The 25,341-nt window shown below is 39.5% G+C and overlaps 1 protein-coding gene across 4 annotated transcripts in view; it reads right to left on the minus strand.

The window, feature by feature from the left end:
- The window catches only part of RB1CC1 (RB1 inducible coiled-coil 1), a 172,336-nt gene that overhangs the window by 31,614 nt on the left and 115,381 nt on the right, over positions 1-25,341 (minus strand). For all 4 annotated transcript variants that reach the window (XM_039522880.1, XM_039522879.1, XM_039522881.1 and 1 more), the window contains 5 exons: positions 17,975-18,134; positions 15,282-15,390; positions 14,908-15,148; positions 6,892-6,946; positions 5,320-5,367 (listed from right to left, as the gene is read on the minus strand). In XM_039522880.1, coding sequence (XP_039378814.1) covers positions 5,320-5,367; positions 6,892-6,946; positions 14,908-15,148; positions 15,282-15,390; positions 17,975-18,134 — 613 coding nt within the window. The remainder of the gene's footprint in view (positions 1-5,319; positions 5,368-6,891; positions 6,947-14,907; positions 15,149-15,281; positions 15,391-17,974; positions 18,135-25,341) is intronic.

Consider the following 25,341-nt stretch of genomic DNA (forward strand, 5'->3'; position numbering starts at 1 on the left):
ACCCCCATGTCTACACTAATATAATGCTGTTGAAGAGAAAAGGCAGTGAGATGCATTCTCCCCTCTCAAGAACTGAGTATACTGCTATTTCATTGCTCTCTTCTGTTGTTCTGCGAGCTCGAGCATATGAACTTTGATCTCCCAATGTGTCCGCATGATGCAATAACTAAGTTGCCAGCACAGCTTTAGGGTCCTGTACTTCCATCTCCTGTTTGGTCATGAGGGGCAAACAAAACTATAAAAAGAGACAGAAGCCCACAAGCCTGCGGAAGCAGGAAGAGGGCTCATTAGGATATGCTCCCTGGATGCTTGAGCCTGTGGAAAACCCACTGTTTCCTTTAAAGACAGGCTAGTAACAGATAGTAACAGAGTAGATTGCTCCTGCACCCTTCCAGTAGGCATTGCTTTTCTATACAGTTCTGCAGTCAGCTCCAGACGTGCCTAATCCCATTAGTATACAGCAAGAATGTACAGAGACCCCTGAAGAACCATCACTGCTATCCCAACAAGTCAATTTTAGTGTTTCAGTAACACAACAGGCCATACACATTAGAACATGTAATCAAGATTTTTTTTAAAAAGGGGGCAAAAATTAGAAAATAAAAATACTGTCTACAATATATGAGGAATTTGATCTGCAAAGTATACCATAATTACACTGGTCTACAATTTTTGAGAAGTCGTCTCGTCTGCTTCAGAGATAAAATGTGCTATTTATTATGTATTTTGATGTGCTGAATTCAAATATGACAATTAAAACAACTGATTGGCTACTGTTTCTAAGATATTTAAGTTTTTACATTTTATGTCTATGTATATTGTGTAGATGATAGAGTTTTAATCATAAATTGTAAACCTAGGTCTTTTCATGTGTTTATGTTTGCTTTACATGATAATAGTTCACCTGTCCTGTTTATGTAACACTTTAAAAATCAGCAAAAGGGTTATATAAATAAAATTTATTATGAAACAAAAAGGCAAAAAACTATTATGTACATAGTTTAGTCCTATTCAGTGTCTACTCGGCACTTCTTGGCTTATCTCTTGTATTCATTAAATGGAGCATCTCTTGTCACTGTCCAGCAATAGTCTGCAAGCATTGATGGGCTCCATTTGCCCTGATAGCGTTTCTCCATTGTTGCAATGTCCTGGTGAAATCGTTCGCCGTGCTCGTCGCTCACTGCTCCGCAGTTCGTGGAAAAAAATCTAGATGAAAGTGCAAAAAATGTCTCTTTAGTGACATGTTGCAACCAAGGCTTTTGTATGCCTTGAGGAGGTTTTCCACCAACAACCTGTAGTTGTCTGCCTTGTTGTTTCCGAGAAAATTTATTGCCACTAACTGGAAGGCTTTCCATTCCGTCTTTTCCTTGCCAGGCCACTGCATCAAATGCATCATCTCGAAGAAGTTCACGAATCTGAGGACCAACAAAGACACCTTCCTTTATCTTAGCTTCACTTAACCTTGGAAATTTTCCATGGAGGTACTTGAAAGCTGCCTGTGTTTTGTCAATGGCCTTGACAAAGTTCTTCATCAGACCCAGCTTGATGTGTAAGGGTGGTAACAAAATCTTCCTTGATTCAACAAGTGGTGGATGCTGAACACTTTTCCTCCCAGGCTCCAATGACTGTCGGAGTGGCCAATCTTTCTTGATGTAGTGGGAATCTCTTGCACGACTATCCCATTTGCAGAGAAAACAGCAGTACTTTGTGTATCCAGTCTGCAGACCAAGCAAGAGAGCAACAACCTTCAAATCGCCACAAAGCTGCCACTGATGTTGGTCATAGTTTATGCACCTCAAAAGTTGTTTCATGTTGTCATAGGTTTCCTTCATATGGACTGCATGACCAACTGGAATTGATGGCAAAACATTGCCATTATGCAGTAAAACAGCTTTAAGACTCGTCTTCGATGAATCAATGAACAGTCTCCTCTCATCTGGATCGTGAACGATGTTGAGGGTTGCCATCACCCCATCGATGTTGTTGCAGGCTACAAGATCACCTTCCATGAAGAAGAATGGGACAAGATCCTTTTGACGGTCACGGAACATGGAAACCCTAACATCACCTGGCAGGAGATTCCACTGCTGTAGTCTGGAGCCCAACAGCTCTGCCTTACTCTTGGGTAGTTCCAAATCCCTGACAAGGTCATTCAGTTCACCTTGTGTTATGCAGTGTGGTTCAGAGGAGGAGGATGGGAGAAAATGTGGGTCCTGTGACATTGATGGTTCAGGACCAGAAGTTTCATCCTCTTCTTCTTCCTCATCTGACTCAAGTGAGAATGATTCTGGTGCATCAGGAACCGGCAGTCCTTCTCCGTGGGGTACTGGGCGTATAGCTGATGGAATGTTTGGATAATGCACAGTCCACTTTTTCTTCTTTGACACACCTTTCACAACTGGAGGCACCATGCAGAAGTAACAATTGCTGGTATGATCTGTTGGCTCTCTCCAAATCATCCGACGAAGTGGGTATTCACCCACGAAAGCTCATGCTGCAAAACGTCTGTTAGTCTATAAGGTGCCACAGGATTCTTTGCTCCAAATCATTGGCATTGCAAAAGGCATAGATTTCCTTTTCCTGTTCAACCACTGGCGAAGATTTGTTGCACAAGTGTTGCAGCATATGTGTGGGGCCCACCTCTTGTCCTGATCTCCAATTTTGCAGCCAAAATAAAGGTGATAGGCTTTCTTAACCATAGTGGTTATATTGCGCTTTTAGGATGCAAAAGTCACTTCACCACAAACATAGCAGAAGTTATCTGCACTGTTCACACAAGTACGAGGCATCTCTGCTCACTTTGGCTAAACAGAAATGTGTCCCTTTGCAAAATCAAACACTGACAAATAAGAGAGCACGACACTATGATTTCTAGAGCTGATATAGGGCAATTTGTTCAGCAGAGTGATGTAAGCTTCGTTATGATTGCATCATCCATGACTTCTAGGAATAACATGATGCAATTCATATCATGTATGACGCAATACCAGCTTCAGATTGCATCATTCATTGTTTTGCCTAAAAAGCAAGTACTGTCCAAACCCAGTCATAGATTTATTCATAGATCCAGTCAAAGATGTATTTTAGTCATTTCTGGTTTAAACTGAGATCCCTTCCCTTTATAACTCACTTATCCTCCGCTATTCCCAAGTCAAGGGTCGTATATACTGACCCAATAGCATAACTTGAAAACTAGAGCCAATCAACCATTTTAAGCATCATTTTCGTTCTCAGTGACCCAGAATTAGTAAAGTTTGACTACATTTATTTCAGAAGCATTTTGGCTGTAGAGCAGTGTTACCAACAATTGGTTACATCAGACCACAAAGGTGCATAGTACTTCACAAACCCCAGAGTAATGTATTTCAGTTCATACATAATCTGTGAAAATATTCCCAATCTTGATGGCTGGATTGTGTCTTTAAACGACAGTCCTGCACTGGCAGGAGGTGGAGAGGCTGTTTTACAATGGAGCAACAGCATCACTATCTTTTCAAAGAAGCGCAGCATGTACTCCTTTCTAGCCCAGCCAGCTGTGTCCTTACTCTGCACCTCTTTGTCTCACTAAGAAAGCTAGTTCCACTGATGGCATTAGCAAAGAGCAATGGCACCACTATTCAGTCACAGTTCTACCCTGTCTATGCAGGACCAGCTGTAATCTAGCTCCAATGATACACATTTATCCAGACTTCAAAATAAATTATACATTAATTTCTTTGGCCTTAAGGAAAGAAAAAGTAAATAACTGGACAAAGTAAATTAGAAAGAAATTGAAGATATCCATTATTTTATTAATCAGCTGTAACACAGCTGCCTTTTTAATGTAGATTTTTTTCCTAAACTCTGTTTCTAGTTCTTGCCATATGCTATAATTAATATCAATTGCACTTACAAGGAAAAGAACGAGGTGTATTATGCAATAGCTTGCAACAAAAAAGTTTACATATCGTTATACAAGAGAAATTTAATTCATATAGAAACAAATACATCATCAAGTACAGACTGGGACTTTTTTTGTTGTTGTTGAAGAACTCGTGAACTTGAGTAAACTCACCAGAATTAAAGAATTCAAGTTATCCGACCAAATTCTCCTCTCCCCCCCCTACAACTAAAATAAAATAATTTAAGAAACCTCAATTTAAGCTTCAGCTTTGCTATGGATATCTGAGCATGGCCCCCTGCGGGCTCTTTCCCTTTCTAGTAGCCAGGAAATGAAAGATGTAAGTACAGGCAGATCCTCATTCTGCTTGGGAAGGGGAAATCACACACTGGACTCTGAATGCTTGATAGGAAGCAGATTTAAATATATATTCTGCAATCTCCAAAATTAAGAAGATGTGTCTTAATTTGCACTTCTTTATTTTGTTGCCAGATAGTATCCAGGAAATTCAGAAAGAGACAACCTTCCTCCATGAGAAGTCACATACTTACAATCCGTCTTGCTTCTTTAGACCAATATTCTCAAACCTTGTCAAGCACCCAAGACCAGCCTCCCATCTTCTTGCAATACTTACCCCAACTTCAGCACTTTTTTTTCCACCTACTCTCCTAAACTGAAATCTGAGCAGTAGTTTGAATTGCATGCCCCCATTAGGGTGACCAGATGTCCCAATTTTACAGGGACAATCCTAACATTTGGGGTTTTGTTTTATATAGGTGCCTATTACCCCCTCACCCACAGTCCCGATTTTTCACCCTTGCTATCTGATCACCTTAAACCCCATAAAATTCATGTGGGTTGCAGTCTGACTTACCCACATCTTAATTATGTGGCAAGCTGTTATGTCTCCTGTCTCATTTCCATTCCCTCACATGGGTCTAATCTCCCTTTTGAGTAAATTTTTTGTTTAAAAAAAAGCTAATATATTCCATAAACCATCTGAATAATTTTTTCAGAAAGGTAGCTACAAAATGGCCATTAGTTGCACAAATGCCTGATGTGCACGTGTGCATGCATTTTTGCAAGTTTACCTTATTAAAAATGTGACCCTTGGAGTTAATGCTTTTGCCTATCTTTTCAAAAGACTGGTTTGGTTTGTATGCTTTGTGAGAGTAAAAGTCTCCCTTTGCTTCCACCCCACCCTGCCGCCTCCAAGTTTTCTTCTATGGAAAACTCCCCCTGCCCCAACAATGAAAAAACATCTTATATGGAATTAGATTACTCCTCATTGCCATTTTTTTCTTTTCCTTACTTTGTTCTACTCTGCATATTAAACTCTAAGGTGTGCAGAGAATTATTAGAATTTACATTTTTAAAATTATTATTTTGAAAAAAGTATTTTATGAACAGAGAAGTGCACAAATGTTTAATGTACTTACCAATCTTTGATTTAATCGCTTATTTTCCTCTTCTTTAAGTTGTAATGTCTGTAAGAGACAGCAATCTAAAATGAATAACCAGTTTAATATTTATGTTCATTATATAGCATAAACCTGTAATAAATACCAAATAGTTTTGAACAGATGAACACTGCACTGTCCATGCACAAACTACTTTTTGTTGTAGGTTTCAGAATTTTAGGAAAACATTTATAATTTCCTCACCAGCAAAAAGGTACAGACATTTAAAGTTAGAAAAAACCTGGCAACCACCATGGTGCCGCTGAGCCTGCTATCAAGCCACTGGGGGAAGTGTCATCTCCCTGCTCTTACTACAGCTTAACCATGAAAAAGAGATAATCTGATTGATTATACTGAACTAGGAGCTGGTGTGAAGCTCAAAATAGAATTTTAAGTGAAGTAAAACTAAGCCTAACTCTGAAGAAGAGAAAGGAAGGCAGGAATGGGATTGGAGAGAAAAAAGGAAATGAGAAGTGGGTTGGTTAAACCTTTCAGTCTTGTACTTCAAAGAAAAAAAGTCTAATCAATTAAAAACAGCAGATATTTTCGATGATATTCCCAGTCGTTGCACAAGTGGGAGTAACTACACAGCTGTGACTTCACCGACATGGTCCAATCAGTCAGAAACTCTATCCAAAGCAGTACTCGAATACAAAATATAACACGCAGAAGAATGACTTACAAAAGGGGAAATAATCTGATTTCCTGATTTGTGAACTGAAATTTTAGACTAAAACATTGCATCTAAAAAAAACAAAACAAAAAAAACCAAAAACACACACACAAAATAATTGGACTGCATTATAAGAAACACTTACTGTTCTAATGTCAGTTTTTTTGTTTTTGTTTTTTTAAAGAACTGTCCATCCACGGTTATAGTACATTAGACTTTTAATTAAGATGATATAAATTAACACAGTGCCAGAGAAGTGGATGAAATCCTTTTGCTTTGTTTCTTCTGAAATTAGTTTCAAGCAATTTCTCATACTTTCTGTGTCAGTGTTTTAATTGTCTTGTTTTGAAAAGAGTAAATACGTCTTAGATTAATATGTGAAAAGAAAAATTCGTCTGCAACCACTTGCATGGAATTTATATAATCTCTGATCACTTCGTGGAATTATTTCCTTTAATGTTACTGTAAATATCCATTATTCTCTAGGAAACCCAGATGTTTGCACTGGTTAATTCCTTGATTAATTTTCTGCTATAAAAATATCAAACAATACAGTGAACAAATCAAGAATGTGTTACAACTACTTAAAATGGAAATACTAGCTTTGATTCTCATTCATACAAAGCCTGCTTTACACATCGTAAAGTGTAAGTGGCCCTTAAAGATGGAGTAAATTATATACTCACTCTCAGATCCTGTACACTAAGAGAATGGTGTGAATTAGTCTTAATGTAAAATAATGAATTATTAAATTCATGTGCACCAGAATTTAATAATAATTTACTGCATCATAACTTTACGCATGTATTGGTCATTTTCAAATCACTTTACACACAATTAAGTTGCTGAATTAATATAATAGAAGAGAATCTACTCACTCTTTCTAACAACATTATTCTCTGTTTTTCTTCAGACAACATATGGATGTTTTCACTAAGGAAAAAAGAAAAACATTTGAGAGGTTAAGAAAATATGAAATAATGCAGTTTTCCCTTTTCCAAAATGTTTATCTACTGAAAGTTACTGTTTTATGGCTGTATCTCCTGTTGTATTTGTGGTATTTAAAAGAAATATAGAATAATAATAATATAAAATTTGAGGTTATTGTTTGATATACTAAAATATACAGTATTTGAATGCAAAATTGTCAATTTTGATGGCAAATAGCACATGCTGCTGTCCTTCTTATGATGCAAGAATCAATATGGCTACCTTGCTGTTTTTTCTTGGTATATGCACCAGCATTACCATTTCTTAGTTTTCCTTTATTATGGTGTGTTCAAGTTAAATGGAAAATTTAGTACCCAGGAATTTCCTTTCTGGGTTTAACATCTGTCAGTCACTAATGGGTAGTGTTGTGTCTTGGTCTATGTGATCTCAAAGGCTTCTAAGGGATTCTAGAGAAGTCCAGCACAAAGCAAAGCACCTAATTTCTATATGCTAGAACTCCAGAGCTGTAGAAATACTTAAGACAAATTAGTAAGAAATAAAACCAATTATAATTAAAACTTTAACATTTTCACCCGTAAGGAGAGAGGCTTGCTAAATAAAATCACTTTCTGGCTCCCAATATGAAGACAATATGGGCAGGTCAGATTGTGTGAGGTGTTAACTTTCTTTCTGGAATTATCAGACACTAAATTTTAAGATTCTGAATCGTAACAACCCAAGGTGGGGAAAGTAATGAGCAATAAAACACAGCAGCAAGAAGAGAGAGAGAGAAAAAAAGAGTTAATACAGATTAGGAGTACCTTGATCTATAAATGCATTGGGAACTGGTTCTGGCAGCATCTTCCTACCAAAAGGTACCAAGTAGTCCATTTTGAAGTCTTTGATAAAGATCTTAATAAAGACCTGCAAAGACATTTTTCTCCCCAAGATGATATAGAAGATGTGGAATGAACTCTAAATCCCTCAGCAACTAGCATGTCAGATGGTTTACATGATTCAACTATATAATTTTTTTTCCCACCTGTCCAGAGTAGCTTTAGATGTTCAGAGGGCTGGGTGCATCTGGCAAAAAGACTACAGATGTTGACTTTAAGATTGATTGCATGTTCTTGGAATATACCTCGGAATACTGCAAACACATCTAAATTTATGTTAAAGCCTGTATTCTGTGGAATGTTGAGTGTTTGAGTAGGTGGAGGAAAAGAATTTCCTGAGAAATAGGGAAAGTAGAATCCAACTGTGTTAGGAATTATTCTGGCATCCTGATCATCATTTTTCCATCAAGCAAACACAACAGCATCCCAGAATTCAGAGAATCACCAGTTTGAGACTAAGACTATAAAAGATGATAGAGACTAATTAACAGGTCCTTATAGACAGAGATTATGCTTCAAAAGGTGCTGTTGTGACAGCGTGTAAAACAAGAGGCTAATCCCATTTTTGGAAAACCAATCTTGCTGTTTTGAAAAAAGTCTTACTACTCTGGACTGTAAGATGATGTGGGCATGCTTTCAATTCAGAAACTTGTACCAGCTCAGTACTCGAGGATTCCATTGCCGAAATGGGGAGCCTGTCAATACATTCTACATCCCTGTCCATCATTCTAATGGAGGATTACTTGAAGGATGAATCTTGACATCATGCCATGCCTGGTGAGTGGCTCCAAATACTCAATAAAATATCTGTAGGTCTCTTATATAGAGCTTCACCGAGGGTGGGATGTCTTGTGGACACTGACTAATTTTGTGTTGATGGAGTCTTTTGAAAGCAAGCCCAGCTTGATCGGGATCACCATCTCTCCTGCAAAGGCAGCTACCATCACTCCAACCTTGGGTAAAAGTGTTGAGTTCTCTAACTTGTAAAATGTTATGGTCCTTTTGCTAAGGGTTTCCCATTGTTAGGGGGATTATTCCACTCCTCTTGAATAACCTCCTTGAATGAAAGGCCCTGTCTCATTTACATTTTGAAAGGAATTATTTAAGCAGTAGGGTACTTTTGTTGTTTCCTCCTTTTTTAACTCTGTCAGTTGTGACTATCACATTGTAAAATACTGTCGCAAATTGTCAAGAAAAAAATGTTTCCTAATTTCCTTTGATGACCATTCATGGCTAGATTGGAATCAGGGAAAAGAGGATCAATGTTGACTTATATTCTCTTTTCCTTTTCAGCCTGTTGGTCTCAGATTCTTGACTGAATTATTGGCACAGCAAAAAGAGAACCTCTTGTGTCTTCTGCTGTCCTATAAATTTGCTTGGGCCATGGGGATTCTCTCTCTCCAATTTAACATTTGGGCCATGAAGCCCTACAGGAATTGTTTTTACTCACCCGAAAACACCAAAATAACCCTCATGAGATTAATTTTAGGGGCTAGAAGCCACTAAGGGACTGGTGGGGGTGAGGAGGGAGAAAAAATGAGACCCAGGATACTTTGAGAGATCCTTATTTCTGTGGTGTGTATGTGTTTGAGCGATTTATTCTGTGAATGGGCCAGGGGAGATATCTGCTTTGTAAATGTACGGCTCCGGGTGGTCTATGTTCTTTCTGTTCCCGAAAAGGAGGCAGGCTGGTCAGCCTGGAGGCTGAAGCTTGGAGTCCTGAGCCACAGCAAAAGCCCTGAGTCCCACTGCAGCCACCCCGTTCTCCCCTTCTCACGGGGCAGAAGCCCCGAGCCCCACACCACAGGGCAGAAGCCCCAAACCCCAACAACCCCACGGGGCTCCAGAGGTGTCCCCCCTATACCTATGGGGCAGAAGCCCTCCCCATGGCTGAAGCCTGGATGCTCTTCCCACTGGGCCATGAAGTTTTATAGTATGTTGGTGATGCGGTCCTCTGAAAGAAAAAGGTTGAGAATGCCTGCTTATGAACATAGGGCAGTTTCAGAGTAAAGGTCACATTCGCTTTAGCAGTGCAAAGAAAAAATGTAATCATGATGGAGTCAAATTGCAAATTTTATCCATTGCACATTGGACAATAATATTGCATATGAGAGTACAGTTTCAATATTTTGCAATAAATACTGGGAATTCCACTGGCAATGACTGAATTCTGCACACTACTTAACACAGTCACTAAACACAAAAGCAAGGATAAAGTACTTTGTTCATTTATCTTGCAAAAGAGAATTTGTTTTAAGAGAAAAATAAGGAAAAAACACTACTAAAACTACGAGAAAGTAAGACTCAAAATCATTCCCAAGGTCGCCACAAATTTTCTTGGAGTTTAGATTCCAATTTCCTGTAAACCTGGTGGTAAAAAGGATACTAAAAAGGAATAGGCGAGTCTAGTGACTTTATAGATTAGCTTGAGGAAAGCATTCCATCTATTAGAAGATGAAGAATATACAAAGATGCTTATGGGAGGAGTGAACAAGTAGGTGGCCAAGTCTGATATCACTGGTGAAGTGAGGAGGAATAGGCAACTTGATAAAATACAAGCAAAGATAAGCAGGTAGAGGTAGAGGTGTGAAGCGCCTTAATAGGTGAGAACAAGAATTAGACATGATGGAAAAGGGAGAACCACAGAAAGCATTTAAAAAGTAGAGGGTGACAGTTGGAAGAATGGTTAAGAAAGATTATTTTAGCAGAGGCGGGAGAGGGAGAAAAGAAGAAATATGGGTAGAAACACAATTACCTCCCTTTTCAACTTCATAGTAGTTTCCCTCCCTGTATGCATTCCCCCCAAACTTTGCATTAGACTTTAAACAAAAAACAAAACTACTGACTGCTTAAAATTAGTGCTTTTTTTGAGAAATAATAGTACATTTTTCACCAAATTTGGACCCAAATTTTGGACACTATATTTCATTTCATATCTAACATGAGAATATGCTCTCCAATAATAATTTATCATCTGTAGCCTTGGTCAGTAAAAGATAATTAAAGGAAATCATATGTTGACAATGTCAAAGATAAAAACCGTGGCGTTTTGAACTTTTTTTAAATTACTACTCTCTTAATGCTAAATTGTAATGTTTTGATAATTCAGAGGAAAATTAGTTAGCGATGAACACATTTTTTCCCCACCAATAAAAGCAACTTATTTTAATTACTAACAAAAACAAACTAGTCCTTTTTCCAGTATTGTATATAAAAATAGATTACTTTGATTTTAATGACGTATAGAGGAAACTGATTAACTATATAGAAAGTGTTCAGGAACGAATATTAGAAATAATTGTAAAATTCAGAACAAACAGTATTTCTTGTCAAAATGAGGAAGATGCAGGATCCAGATTCAAGGCTGAAACGGTAACCCTAATTGACTCTGTGCTGAAAGAATCACCCCACTGATGCTAGGGCCTCAGAGGAAACCACTACAATTGCAATTTTTAATAAAGAAAATAAAAATTAAAAAAGAATAATTAGTCATGGAAATGAATGAGAGCTGAGAATTTTAGTCATTTACTGATATAGACTAATGCCTCTATATTTAGCATTTCTTCAGTTAACTGTGAAATAAGCTGCACTTAGAGATTTTTCTTTCAAAGCAAATTTTAACAGGGGAGGCCATAGCAACTCATAACAATGTAAAACAATAAATTTTAAAGATTGCAGATACTATTTCAGAAAGGTTGTGGTCTCCATTTTATGTGGCTTCTGCATAATGAACATCTGCTATAAATGGTTAAGAACTATCAAATTTTGAGTATCTTTTGTAAGACTACTATAAATAGAAAAATGACCGGATTAAAAGGGAAAACTGCTACAATTCCAGGTTCCTGAATTTTTTTTTTTTTTTGGCAATAATGGGCATAAATCTTAAGAAGTGTCTTGACCAGGCTCCTTCACCCATTTGCTATTGCCTGGCTTCATCATCTCTCCTCAACACCCAACATGCATGACCATCTCACCTAGCAATGGTGATTCAATAGCTTTCCTATGACAACTACAGCAATTGTTTACATGGGGTAGGTCCATACTTACCCGCTGGGTCGACGCGGAGAGTTCGACTTCTCGGAGTTCGAACTATTGCGATAGTTTGAACTCCGAACACGCTCCCGTCGACTCCGGAACTCCACCACCGCAAACGGCGGTGGCGGAGTTGACGGGGGAGCCACGGAGTTCGATCCCGCGGCGTCTGGACAGGTAGGAAATTCGAACTAAGGTAGTTCGACTTCAGCTACACTATTTGCGTAGCTGAAGTCGCGTACCTTAGTTCGACCCCCTCCCTGTAGCGTAGACCAGGCCATGGAAAAGTAATATGAGCAACATATTTGTGTTTTACATTCTTTTAATGTTATTTAGCAGTTGCAAACAAGGAGCCAGCACCATATACTCAGCCAGTCCTCCATAGAGCACCAGAATGCATCCGCTGGGATTTTTGTCTGGACTGGCAGGAAAAAGGGGTAATGGCTCCTTTCATGGTCTTGTCCCCCATTCAGGGCTAAGAGATGGGGGAGAAACACCTAAATGATGGGGCTCAGGTAAGACATTGGCTCCTGTGCGTCTGGAGAAGGGTATATGAGCCCTGTTACTCTGGTTGGAGCCCCCTCTTGCATCCAGTTTAGTAGATCCCACTCCTGGGATTAAGGTAGGACCATGTTTTTCAGTTTGCTATGCACATTGTTTTATTTGGGATCAGGAAGGAATTTTTCCTTCACTGCTAGAGTTATTGGTACAGGGCATGTTTTTTTCCTTTACTCAGAGCAGTTCAGGGATCCAACAGGTTAAGTCAGAACATAAGAATCAAGATATTGCAACTTAACAGGTGGCATGTGTCCAGTGCAGATACTTGCTCCATAAGGGGTCCAGTTCCCTTATAAACCAGAATTATAAGTGGACTTAAGACTATGTCTACACTGGACTAGGTCTATACTGGAGCTGGAGGTGTAATTTCCAGCTAGAGGAGACACACCTCCACTACCTTGCAAAAACCAATTAAAACCATGCTACTCAGTGTGGAGGAGTGGGGGATGACAACAGCCCTCCAACCAGGTGGAAATAATTAAGAAAGGAGTGATGACCTGCCCGTAAGAGTTACTGCCAAATAGTTCCCAGATGAATTGAAGATAGCAAGAGTTGCAGCCTAATTCAATCACATCCCTTGCATCTGGTCTGCCTTCTTTCTGAGTGTGTGGGACAAAGTGTATATTACTGCTTTTCTACTGCTCAGTTTTAAAACATTCATCTACTCACTGAAGCCTAGTTTGTCTTCACTTTACCATTTTTTAGCCTTTAACTCAGTGGTTCTCTTCCTATTTACCACTGTGGGCCATATATGCAGCTTTCTACGTGTTACGTGAGCTGCATCCACACAATATATATACTACCCATACAACCACAAAAAAAAAAAAGATTAGTATTTGTTATATGACAGCAATACAATTCAAATCAATACAGCACCTTTCATTTCAACACTGGCAAATATATACCAAGAGAATTTTAAATTAGTAAAATAAGTCAAAAATTCATCATTTACTGTAAGAGTGGCATGGCATGGCATGGTGTACTGCCACCCTCACTTCCACGCTGCTGCTGGTTGTGTGACTGGGCCTGATCCTACCCAGCGGTGGGGGCTTGGGGACATGGCTGATATCGCTGGGCCTGATCCTGCTGGGGAGCTGATGCTGAGTCTGATCCTGTGCGCCCCATTTTTACTCCACCCCACTCCCAGCTGGTTCTGTGCCTGGGGCAAATGCCCCTCCCACCGCACCATAGTTACAGCCCTAAGGATGTCACGTGGGCCGCAGCTGTGTGCTGATTGGGCCATGGGTTGAGAACCACTGCTCTAACTTCTTTCTCTGCTAAATCACTAAAAAAACATGCATTTCTGATAGCTGGTGACATTTTAACATTTTATACATGCATCTCAAAAAAGGCATTTTGAGCAAGAATATCAGATGAGTAAAAATAAGTTCATTGAACAGCTCATTGGTACACTGAAATATTCAAGTTTCAGAGTAGCAGCCGTGTTAGTCTGTATCCGCAAAAAGAACTGGAGTATTTGTGGCACCTTAAAGACTAACAAATTTATTTTAGCATGAGCTTTCGTGAGCTGCAGCTCACTTCTTCGGATGCATAGAATGGAACATACAGACAGGAGATATTTATACATAGAGAGAACATGAAAAGGTGGAAGTATGCATAACAACAGGAAAAGTCTAATCAATTGAGATGAGCTATCATCAGCAGGAGCCATAAACACTAACCCAGGAACCTATCCTTGCAACAAAGCCCGATGCCAGCTCTGTCCACATATCCATTCAAGTGACACCATCATAGGACCTAATCACATCAGACACGCCATCAGGGGCTCGTACACCTGCACATCTACCAACGTGATATATGCCATCATGTGCCAGCAATGCCCCTCTGCCATGTACATTGGCCAAACTGGACAGTCTCTACGCAAAAGAATAAATGGACACAAATCTGACATCAGGAATCATAACATTCAAAAACCAGTGGGAGAACACTTCAATCTCTCTAACCACTCAGTGACAGACTTGAAGGTGGCAGTTTTGCAACAAAAAAACTTCAAAAACAGACTCCAAAGAGAAACTGCTGAACTCGAATTAATATGCAAATTAGATACAATTAACACTGGCCTAAACAGAGACTGGGAATGGTTGGGTCATTACACTAATTGAATCTATTTCCCTATGTTAAGTTCTCCTCACACCTTCTATGGGCCATCTTAATTATCACTTCAAAAAGTTTTTTTTCCCCTCCTGCTGATGATAGCTCATCTCAATTGATTAGACTTTTCCTGTTGTTATGCATACTTCCACCTTTTCATGTTCTCTCTATGTGTAAATATCTCCTGTCTGTATGTTCCATTCTATGCATCCGAAGAAGTGAGCGGTAGCTCACAAAAGCTCATGCTAAAATACATTTGTTAGTCTTTAAGGTGCCACAAGTACTCCTCAAATATTCAACTATACACTGGTGTATTGATCTAAATATAGTCTACATATTTTAATATAATGTCTCTTATATGCTTACTGTACAGCCATCATGCTAGTTTCCATTGCTGAATCCAGCCTTCCTTCATCTGTAATCTCTGAAGCCACTCTTTCTGTTTCAGCTGGGAGATCAGGTGCACAGGCTCCACAAGATTCTGAAGCTGTAGGTAAATATGCTGATGGAATAAAATTACTGCTTCTCATCTTATTCACTTCTTCTTCAAGTTTTTTCTTCTCTTCCAGTAATCGAGCACGATCTTCAGAAAGTGTTTCAATCAAATCTAGATGACAATAGAAACATGTAAAAAAATTTATTTTAAAAAAAGCAGCTCAGAATATTATAACAATTATTTGGACTGAAACTGAATATAGACTATTTCAAAATCTATCAGTGTTGACAGAATATTTACTTACCCTTATCCCTTTCTTGCTGTTGGGTTATTGTTTTTAATTTGTCACTAAGATCATTTATTATGTTTTCTTTCTTCATTTTTTCTCTTGTCAGCACGGTGTTAAAATTGGTCTGAAAAATCAGAAATAGCATTAGGCAGAAGTAGTATACTGTAAATGAAAACAACACATGCAAGACAGAAAACAAGGAAGAACCCACGGTATTGCCATTTGCAGTTTCCCAAACTAAGCTGAAAGGCAAGGAAATCAGCTTAAGTACATTTTTGATAAAGCGATACATATACTGGAAATGTTTCCCTTCTTGTTTTAACTCGAGTTCAATTACGAGGACTTCTGGGTTAGGACTGGTTCTAATTTTGTTTTGTGAGGTGTGGTGTACATTTGTAGCCCTAATAAAATAATCACAAGAAATATATCAGGTGTGAATAAGGCCCTTTGTATACACGAATACAATTAAATTAAAACACTGAATCTGTACATTTCTGGTTCTTTACAAACCCAGTAACACACTGTTCTCAGAACCAGTTATTCTTTAAGACTAGAGTGGATGTTGTAGGATCTTGTACTAAACCAAGTTATTTGCAATTAGAGATAAGCATAAAGTGGTATTCATATTACCACATTAAAATATTAATACTTTGAATGAACTTGAAATAGATTTCAGGGCACTGCATGAAGTTTTGGAAGGCAGTATTTCCCAATGCCAAGCAGGTGTTCAGACTAATTAGCACAAATTAGTAAGAGTCCTGGCTCATTAGCACAAACTAACAACTTTTAACAAAACAACTGCTAGTCAGTCTCATGCAATTATTTGCCCATGTCATCCTCCTCCATAAATCACTTCACTGGCTTTCCCTTTCTGCACTGTATCAAGTTCAAACCTCTTGTCTTCACCTTACAGCTTTCCATTCAAATCCCTTTTTAAGATCTACTTCTGCTGCATACACAAAAGAACATCACCAACTAATAACCTAGTAGAGGGGCAACTGGAGGTAGTAATTACATAATTAAAAAAATTAAGAAATTAAACTAGACAGATGTGTGCCAGTCATCACCTTGACTTTTTAGTAAGCTGTATCCCTTTCTCTCACTAGTCATCATCTATCTGCATACCTTAAAGCTGTAAGCTCTTTGGGGCAAGGAATTTGTCTTCCCTGTATCTGTACAGTATATAGCACATTTTGGGTCTACTATAGATATAATAAAGCAAACTTTATATAGTTCACTAAAAACTAAACCAACAAGTAATTTTCTAAGATACTGAACACGGATGAATGAAAACTGCCTAAAAGGTTCAGTGATTGCTATGCCAATCAGATACACTTCCTGCATTTTTTACTGCTATGATACATTTTAAACAAGTGGAATGATGCTACATTTTGTGGGATTTGCAGCATGTGAAAACAAAGAAGAGTGGAGATTTTAACAGAATGCCATAAGGGAGATCTTTCCTCAAATGCTCTGCTGCTGCTGGGGAAAATGGCATCTTATGTATTGACACATTAAGGTGAGAGAAATCTTATTAAAAAGTCAATTTATTGTACAGAACATTATTAATTGTCATCTGTTCTGTGACCATGAAATCTTAATTAAAATCCTCTAAAAAAGGACATATGGATGGGCAGCGGCATTCTGCACTCCATTCACAGCTTACAATACTGAAAATGAATGTAGATGTCAAACACTTCTATATCCGTTATTGCTCAGATTATTTATTGTGTAAGATCTGCTCTGGTTTCAGTATATTTGCAGACCCACATTTTTAGAAAATTTTCATTTGTCCATGAAGATTCTACCCACTTCTCCCATCTCTGCCCCTAGCAATTGATGGCTATAGTCCAAAAAGTTGGATGGCTCAAATGACTAGAAATAGTGCTGTGCCTCAGTCCTTGTCCCATACTGATGTTGCTGAAGCCGGAAGAGGTGCTCAAGTGGAGCTCCCTTTTCAATCTATTAACGAGATGAAGCTGCAAGACAGGGCATGCTCCACAAAGAGTCCTTGACTTTGTAACCCTCGCTTTCACCCTTGGTCCACCAGAGCCCACATTTGTTCACTTTCTAAGCATGCTGCAAAATCAATTGTTTTAAAATACTTTTGGGGACGGTATGAGTTGGAGGATATTTTTATGAGACCAATCTTATTTTGGTGGTTTTGTATTTTAATTTATTGACTAGACACTCATTAGCATAGGATTGGTGCCTAGAGAGATTTTTATAAATCTACAGTGAAATACAAAGTTGGAGGTTCAAACTGATTCTAAAACTCAGTTTCTACATGAGCTGGCTGTTTGGGAACAGTCATGTGACAATGAACTGCTTGGTGTTGGAAAGAGTGAGTTTAATATTGCTCAGAGATACTTTGCAGTTAATCAGAAGTTATGTTTAATGGAGTTTACCTTGGAGCTCAAATTTAGTCCTCTTGGCTGGAGAAGAGTTATGGTAACACAAACTTATAGAAAAAAACAATGACATAGTAACACTACCCCTAAACTGGGCTCCTTTCGCCCAAGTCCCAGAGAACATGCTTTTAAAAGTCCAATACATTTCTGAACCATGAAATTTAATATAATTTTATATAATATGTTGTCAGATGACAATGTGAATTTAGGAAGTACCAGATGGCAAACTAGAGATGGCAAAAATAAAAAATCTCTAAAATCCCAGAAAGAACATATCAAATTTGATGACTCCTTTACCTGCTGTTCTGCAGTCAGAGACATTCTAAAGTTTTGCATTTCTTCATTCTTTCTTTTCTCTTGCTCTTCAAGTTGCTCCAAAAATTTTATTTTCTCTTCCTCAAGTTTTTCTTGAAGCTCAATAACCAAGCTTGATGCAGCAGATAATTCAGTGGAAGGACTTTAAAAGAAAATTTTTAGAATTTAAATATGCATTACAGAAATACAGTTCAAGAACAGAAACACAAGCAAAGAAAAACCTGATGAGTCCCTGCTCCTTCCTTACTCTGAAGATAGAGCAGTGGATATGCTTGTCCATTACAGTCATTGTTCGGCTACATGGACATGGCCTGAAGCCATGAAATATGAAGCCACAGCACTGAAACATGGGCATCAAAGCTAAGTGTTTAGGTCTGTAAGCATGAAAGTGCTAAAAATAGGCATTATATTGCTGAAAAGTAACACTAAATTGCAAAGCAAGCTTTGAAGTATAGGAATTAGGTGTAAAAACAAGCAGCAAAGCATTGAGAAATAAGTCTCAAGAGACAAGGATAGTCACTGAAAGTCATTAAAGTGCTGAAGTGAGCTCTTATTTATTAATAACAGACTGGCTAGAAGACTGGGACATAAAAGAGACAGTTCCTGAGCATGTTTCATTTGATGGTGCTCAAAAGGAACTGACTAAAAGGTTCCAAGGGCAGAAATTCAGCTTTGAGGATTGTGGGCAACTGCCAGTAAGCAGTCTGGTTTACATTCCGTATGATTACTGTTGTCCTTAGGGGTGAAAAAACTCCAGAAGCTAGGGAAGTCCTGAGAAACTGAAATTCAGGAATGAGAATCCTGGTGGACTGTATCTTTAGAGATACATGCCTTTCCCGCTGCAATCATAGAATGTACCTTTTTTAAAATCTAACTTCCATTATACAGTGACACCTGTCTTAAAAAGCCATTTGAAAGAACCAACAAAAACTGATTTCTCAATGAAGATAGTCTTCTAACATAAAAAGGAGTCGAAATTTAATCAAAATGGGGAGATTGAGGCAATCTCTTACAACAGGTTTTCTAGTCAGGGTGATGGTCTCTTGCACAAGTTTCACAGAATATTTTTACATACTTTTTCAGTGTTTGTGCTGCTGTCAAAACTTGTTGCTTAACAATGCTGTTAGAAATGTACACAAACATGTTAAAACATCTAAGTTAAACTTTCCCTCAAATGGTACAAGCCAGGGATGCAATTCAAAATTTCCTGCCACTCCTAAATAAAGGGTTCATTTATTAAACTCTATTTTTAGATTTCAAGCCAATCACGTAACTTTAGGAGCAAAAAAAATAGAATAGTAACAATTATGATTGGGATGAGGTAATAGTAATTTAAGCCTGAACAGAAGAGCTCACACTATGGGGATAAGTTTTGCAGAATTTATTCTTTTTAAAGACTTCTTAAAACAAAGAACATTAATATAAATGTCATTTGGCATTGTAACTTAACAACTGGCACTTTTAAATGTATGGAAATTGGTATGAATACCATCCAGCTACTGCGAAAGGTTGATCTGTCAATCATGACTACTATAAAAGTAGTTGTTACAGCATGCTAGTGGAGCCTCTCTAGTCCCACTTTTAGCAATTATTCATGCAAAGCATGGGAGATGCTACTCATGGAGGAATTAACTTACATTAAATTATACATGTTTTACAATCTGGCTGATTTTTCTTAATCTTACTGATTTAGGTTCCTAGGCAGACAGACTGTTTAACTCATTGTTTTCGACCCACTGTATCACATTGAAAGTTATTTGGTTTTCCCTGTGCGACACAACTGAATATTCTTCCTCACTGTTATATAATTAAAGCCCTATTTGAATCACGGGATGATTGTCAAATAATTGTAGCTGAGTTGTGGACAAGACATGGAAAATTGCAGAAAAGTAATAACAGACCTTTATTAATCGCAGTAATTTGGAAAAGCCAGGGAAGACCTATTTGTTTAAGAAAAAATTGCTTGAACAATATAAGCACTCAAATATTATGCCTGCTATTTTTTTTAATAACGAGACATTTTGATGCAACTATATTCCAGTCATTAATGCGCAGGGCTGACAGCCCAAGCCTCAGCCACTGTCAGCTCAGATAAATGGGGTTCTACTTTAATAATGGGGAAAAAGTGTGTGTTGCATGCCTCAAAATATATGCTAAATTGTGGACTGTGCGAAGTAAGCTAATTAAAATCAAAACTGCGATGGAAGTCTAATATTGCGGGATTTGCAATATCACAAATTAAGTAGGGCCTTATATATAAATTCTAAACTTGTCAACGTTCAGACAAGTTTAGAATTTATATATACAAATACAACTTAATTGTGACAGACAGAGCAACTTTTGGGGGGGGCCCTTTGTTTTAAAAGAGTGGCTTATATGTGATTGTATTCTACTTTGTGGGGAAGCTTCTCCAGGAACTAAAACAGTTAGTGGTGATTACGGCAAATAAGCAAGCTTATAAGCCTCACAGAGTTACCACCTCCTGTGGGGGCATGCATAAAATAGTTCAAATTGGATTCTCCAGAGACCGACAAAAATAAATAAATAGCCTATGTTTAAACTGACTCAGAGCTTTCTCTCTGATCCAGCAAATGGACAGGACCTTCTGTCCAAGAGGGATGGGAGGGAATAGAGAAAATCCTTGAGTGTTGGAGTGACTTGACCCACTGGGGCCCTATAAAATTGATGGGTGACCTCTGGTAAGCTTTTAAAATATGTGTAGGTTCTTTTACAGCTTTTATGTTTTCTCTGTAATGCTTTTATCTTAAGAATAAAGAAGCTGTGTGGTAATTTATAGCTGCGGGCAATAGACTGGTCATATAGCCTTTGGAGAGAGAGCAAAATGTAGGAACTTGCCTGTTTAGGCAGTCTGGCTTGCTGGGGATATCTCAGTGTAAAATCAGGGAGCTGTGCAGCCTTAAAACCCCAGTCAGGAGTGAGAAAGATACAGGTCTCTGCCCAAGAGAGGCGATGGCTGGGAATTAGAAACCCTTAAATGGGTGCCCTCGGGAGACAACAGAGGGGGAACCACAAGTATCAAATATACACATTTATAAAACTTTTTTTTTTACTTCCCTGTACTATTTCTAATATCATTATGGGAGAGAAAAGTTAAAACTGTAAATCAGTGTTAAATGGTAAGAGTATATTTACCTGCCTCTAATAGGAAGCTTGATAATCTACTCCTTTTGGACTTTCCTCAAAGAAACTCCACTGAATTTCAGAAAAGTGAGCATTTGCAAAAACTAGTACAGATTCTCTATGCAAGATGCTCTCCTGTTGACATAGCTCTGTCTACACAGGGGGGTTTAGGTCAGTATCACTATGTCGCTCAGGGGAGTGGATTTGTCACACCTGAGCTACGCCGTTATACCGATATAAATCTGTAGTGTAGACCTGGCCTTACTTATTCTAGGTTCTCCTTCTATAAATAGTAAGCAAAAAAAATTAAAAATTTTTAAGAGAAGTGTAAGACGCTATTTAAACTTTCCCCTCTTCTGGATTCAGGGCTCTCTCTAAATTTCCACTCTTGGAAGATTGCGAAATAGTGTATTTTCTGGGGAAGAAAGGCTGGAAATTAAGAAAAAAGATTTTTCTACATTCCATAATGAAAGTGGTCATCAACTTTTTAAACCTGAATACAAGTAATAACATGTAATCTATTGAGTCTTTAAATATCAGTTTAATCAGTATGAGTCCACAAACACTAAAATGCCTTCATCAAAATTAAAAAAAAAAAAACAAGCAATACTTGTGGCACCTTAGAGACTATCATATTTATTTGGGCATAAGCTTTTGTGGGCTAAAACCCACTTCATCAAATGCAGTGGAAGATACAGTAGGAAGAGGTGTGTGTGTGTGTGTACACACACACACACACACACACACACACAACATGAAAAAAAATGGGGGTTGCCATACCAATTCTAACTAAACTAATCAATTAAGGTGGACTATTATCTGCAGGAGGAAAAAAATTGTAGTGATAATCAGAATGGCCCATTTAAAACAGTTGACAAGAAGATGCAAGTAACTATAGGGGAAAAATTAGTGAAAGCTTTGTATTGTGCCACTACAGGACAATTATGGTTTCCACTGAAGGAGAAAACTTTCAATTATGAAGAACAGGAAAAGGTGACCATTGATCCTAAAGTAAGTTATTTTCATAAATGATCAGAAAATTCATTTTCTAAGTGTTGTAATTTTGGAGAGAATATTTTTGTATGTTTCGTATGTCACCAAGAGGTTGAATCCCTGCTTCCATTGCAAAATTCAACTCAAAATTTCACTGTTGACTCACTACTAATGTCTCCATAATGCTGATTATTTTTCATGTTGAGAAAAACATTTAGCTGGCCAGCAGATGGACACATGCTGTGCATAGTTTGCTTTACACCATCATAAACAAATTGCTAGTGAGTAATAAACAGAGGGCGATACAGAAAATTACAACTCATGTACTGCGATTAAACACCCAAGCTGGGACTTTTAGGGAACCAAAAGCCAAAGCACCTGTCCAATAATTCTGAAATACGAAAGAACAATCAGGTAGCAAATACATGCCCTATGATTAACAGTCTAGCGGCTTGCAGTACTGCTCTACCAAACCAGCATCATCCCGGGCCTGCTGAGCGATTGTGTAATGGGACGTGAACGCGTGGACGGACAATCAGGTGGCAGCCCTACTAATGCTCTGGATAGGCAGTTGGGCTAGGAAAACTGCCGAGGAGGCTTGCGGCCTGGTTGAATGGGTGGTTACGATTGCTGGAGGTAGCATCTTTGCCTGATCGTAGCAGCAGCCAATGCAGGCAGTGATCCAAGAAGAAATTATTTGAGCCGACACAACGAACAATTGCGCCGACTTGCAGAATGGCTTGGTCCTTTCAATGCAGAAGTGCCATCCTGATGTCTAGGAAATGCAATCTATGCTCCTCCTCCTATTTATGTGGCTTTGAAAAAAAAAAAGTCAGATAACTAAATGTCTTGGCCTGTATGAAACTGTGAGACCACTTTGGGCAGGAAAGCCGGGTGCAGTCATAGCTGGACCTTGTAGAAGACTGTATAGAGGGGTTCCAAGGTAAGCGCCCTAATCTCAGAGACCCGGTTGGTGGATGTTATCGCAACTAGAAATGCAAACTTCCAGGACAGGAGAAGGAGAGAGCAGGAAGCCAAAGGCTCGAAGGGGGGGCTCCTGTGAGCCATGACAGCACAAGATTCAGGTTCCATGACAGAACAGGATCCCTGATGTGTGGGTAGAGGTGCTTGAGGCCCTTTAGGAACCTGGCAGTCATGTCCTGGGCGAAACCCAACCTACCGTCAAGCAGTGGATGGAAGGCCAAGATAGGGGCCGAGTGGACCATGATAGATGAAAGAGACAGGCCTTGGAGCTTGAGATACAGAAGGTAGTCCAGGATCAACTGCAGCGAAGTCTGCTTGGGCCGAATACCTTTATCTGAGGTCCAACAAGTGAACCACTTCCATTTGGCCAGGTAGCTTGCTTTGGTGGAAGGCTTTCTGCTGCCCAACAGGACCTGCTGGACAGCGGCCGACCATTCTTGCTCCTCCACATTTAACCATGCAGCAGCCAAACCATCAGGTGCAGTGCCGCCATTTTCAGATGCAGAGGACTGCAACATGCCTAACCAGTGCTGGCACGGCCAAGCTAGCGCTATGAGAATCACCTTTGCCCTGTCCTGCTTGACTTTTATGAGGACTCTAATCAGCGGTACTGAAGGGAAGGTGTACAACAAAGCCCCCAACCACGGGAGTAGAAAAGCATCCAACAGGGAGTCTGTTGATCCCCTGAATCGAGCAGAAAACATGTAATTTCCTGTTCTGCCTGGACGCGAACAGATGCACCTGGGGATTCCCCACCTCTGGAGATGAAGCTGATCACTTCCAAGTGGAGGGACTACTCATGGCAAGATGAGAAGATCCTGCTGAGGTTATCTGCCAAAGCATTCCAGGCCCGGGGGGGGGGGGGGAGGGAGCGCTACGAGATGGGTGCCGTGTTGTATGTATACAGTAGTTCCAGAGCCTGAGGTTTCCTGGCAAAGGGCAGATGATCTGGCTTTGCCCTGCTTGTTGATATAGAACATAGCCACTGTAGTGTCCGGCAGGACCTGGACCACCCTGTTTTTTAAGGAAGGCTTGTCAGGCCAGGAGAACTGCTCTGAGCTCTGACGATGCGTAGGGAGCAATCATAACTCGACCAACAACCTTCCATGCTGAGATTGCCCAGATGGGCTCCGTACCCTAGGTCCAAGGCATCGGAGACACGGGGGTGGAGGACTTTACTCTTGGCCTCCCTCCTACATCAATGCAGGACTCTGCCATCAGGTGAGTGATGACAATACATGATCCGGGACCCTGACCACACAGTCTATACTGTGTTTGTTGGGAGATGTAGACCGATGCCAGCCATGCCTGCAGGGGCCTGTGGTGGAGCCATGCATGCTGGACCACATAAGTGCAGACTGCCATGTGGCCCAACAAGTGCAGGCACATGTGAGTGGTGGGAAGAGGGTGGGTTTGCATGCACAAGATGAGGTCTGCCATGGCTTGGAACTGAGCCTTGGGGAGGAAGACTCTGGCCTGAGCAGAGTTGAGGACCGCTCCAATGAACTCTATGAATTGTACCGGGATTAAGGTCAACTTTTTCTCATTTATTAACAGCCTTAGGTCGCAACAGGTGGAACAAACTAGATCAAGATGCTGCTGCACCTGATCCTGGGATCAACCCTTTAATAGCCAGTCATTGAGAAACGGGTAAATTTGAACAACACTGGTGCTATGCACTTTGTTAATGCTCTTGGGGGCTGACAAGAGACTGAATGGCAATGCCGTGAACTGGAAATGGTGCTGGCCCAGTGTAAAATAAGGAAGCACCAGTGCCCTGATAAAATGGAAATACGTGACCTTCAAGTTGAGGGTGGGGTACCAGTCTCCTGGAACCAGGGAGGGGATGATCGAGGCCAGGGAGACCATGCAAAACTTCAACTTTTTGAGAGACTTCTTGAGATGATGCAGGTCCAAAATGGGTCTTGCACACTGTCCTTTGTTCCAGATTCTTTCAAGTATCCTGGGGGGTGCAGAGGCTCTCTCTTTAGCCAGCTGAAGATGAAATGGAGGGGTCTCCCATGGGCTTAAATAGACTTTCTTTTTATGGGTGGAGACCCCCTCCCCTCTCCTATGCAAAGTCCAGTTCCAAAAGGGAGTTTTGGAGCCACCTGGGCAAGTCACATGTCCATGCATGACTGAGTTTCTCACCAGCCCAGCCACATTCCTGGGAAAGCCCAGATGTGTATTGGTGTTTCCAAGTTCATTGTTGGCTTAAGTGTTTTGGGATT

This window comes from Mauremys reevesii, linkage group 2, assembly GCF_016161935.1.
Source record: "Mauremys reevesii isolate NIE-2019 linkage group 2, ASM1616193v1, whole genome shotgun sequence".
NCBI lineage: Eukaryota > Metazoa > Chordata > Testudines > Geoemydidae > Mauremys > Mauremys reevesii.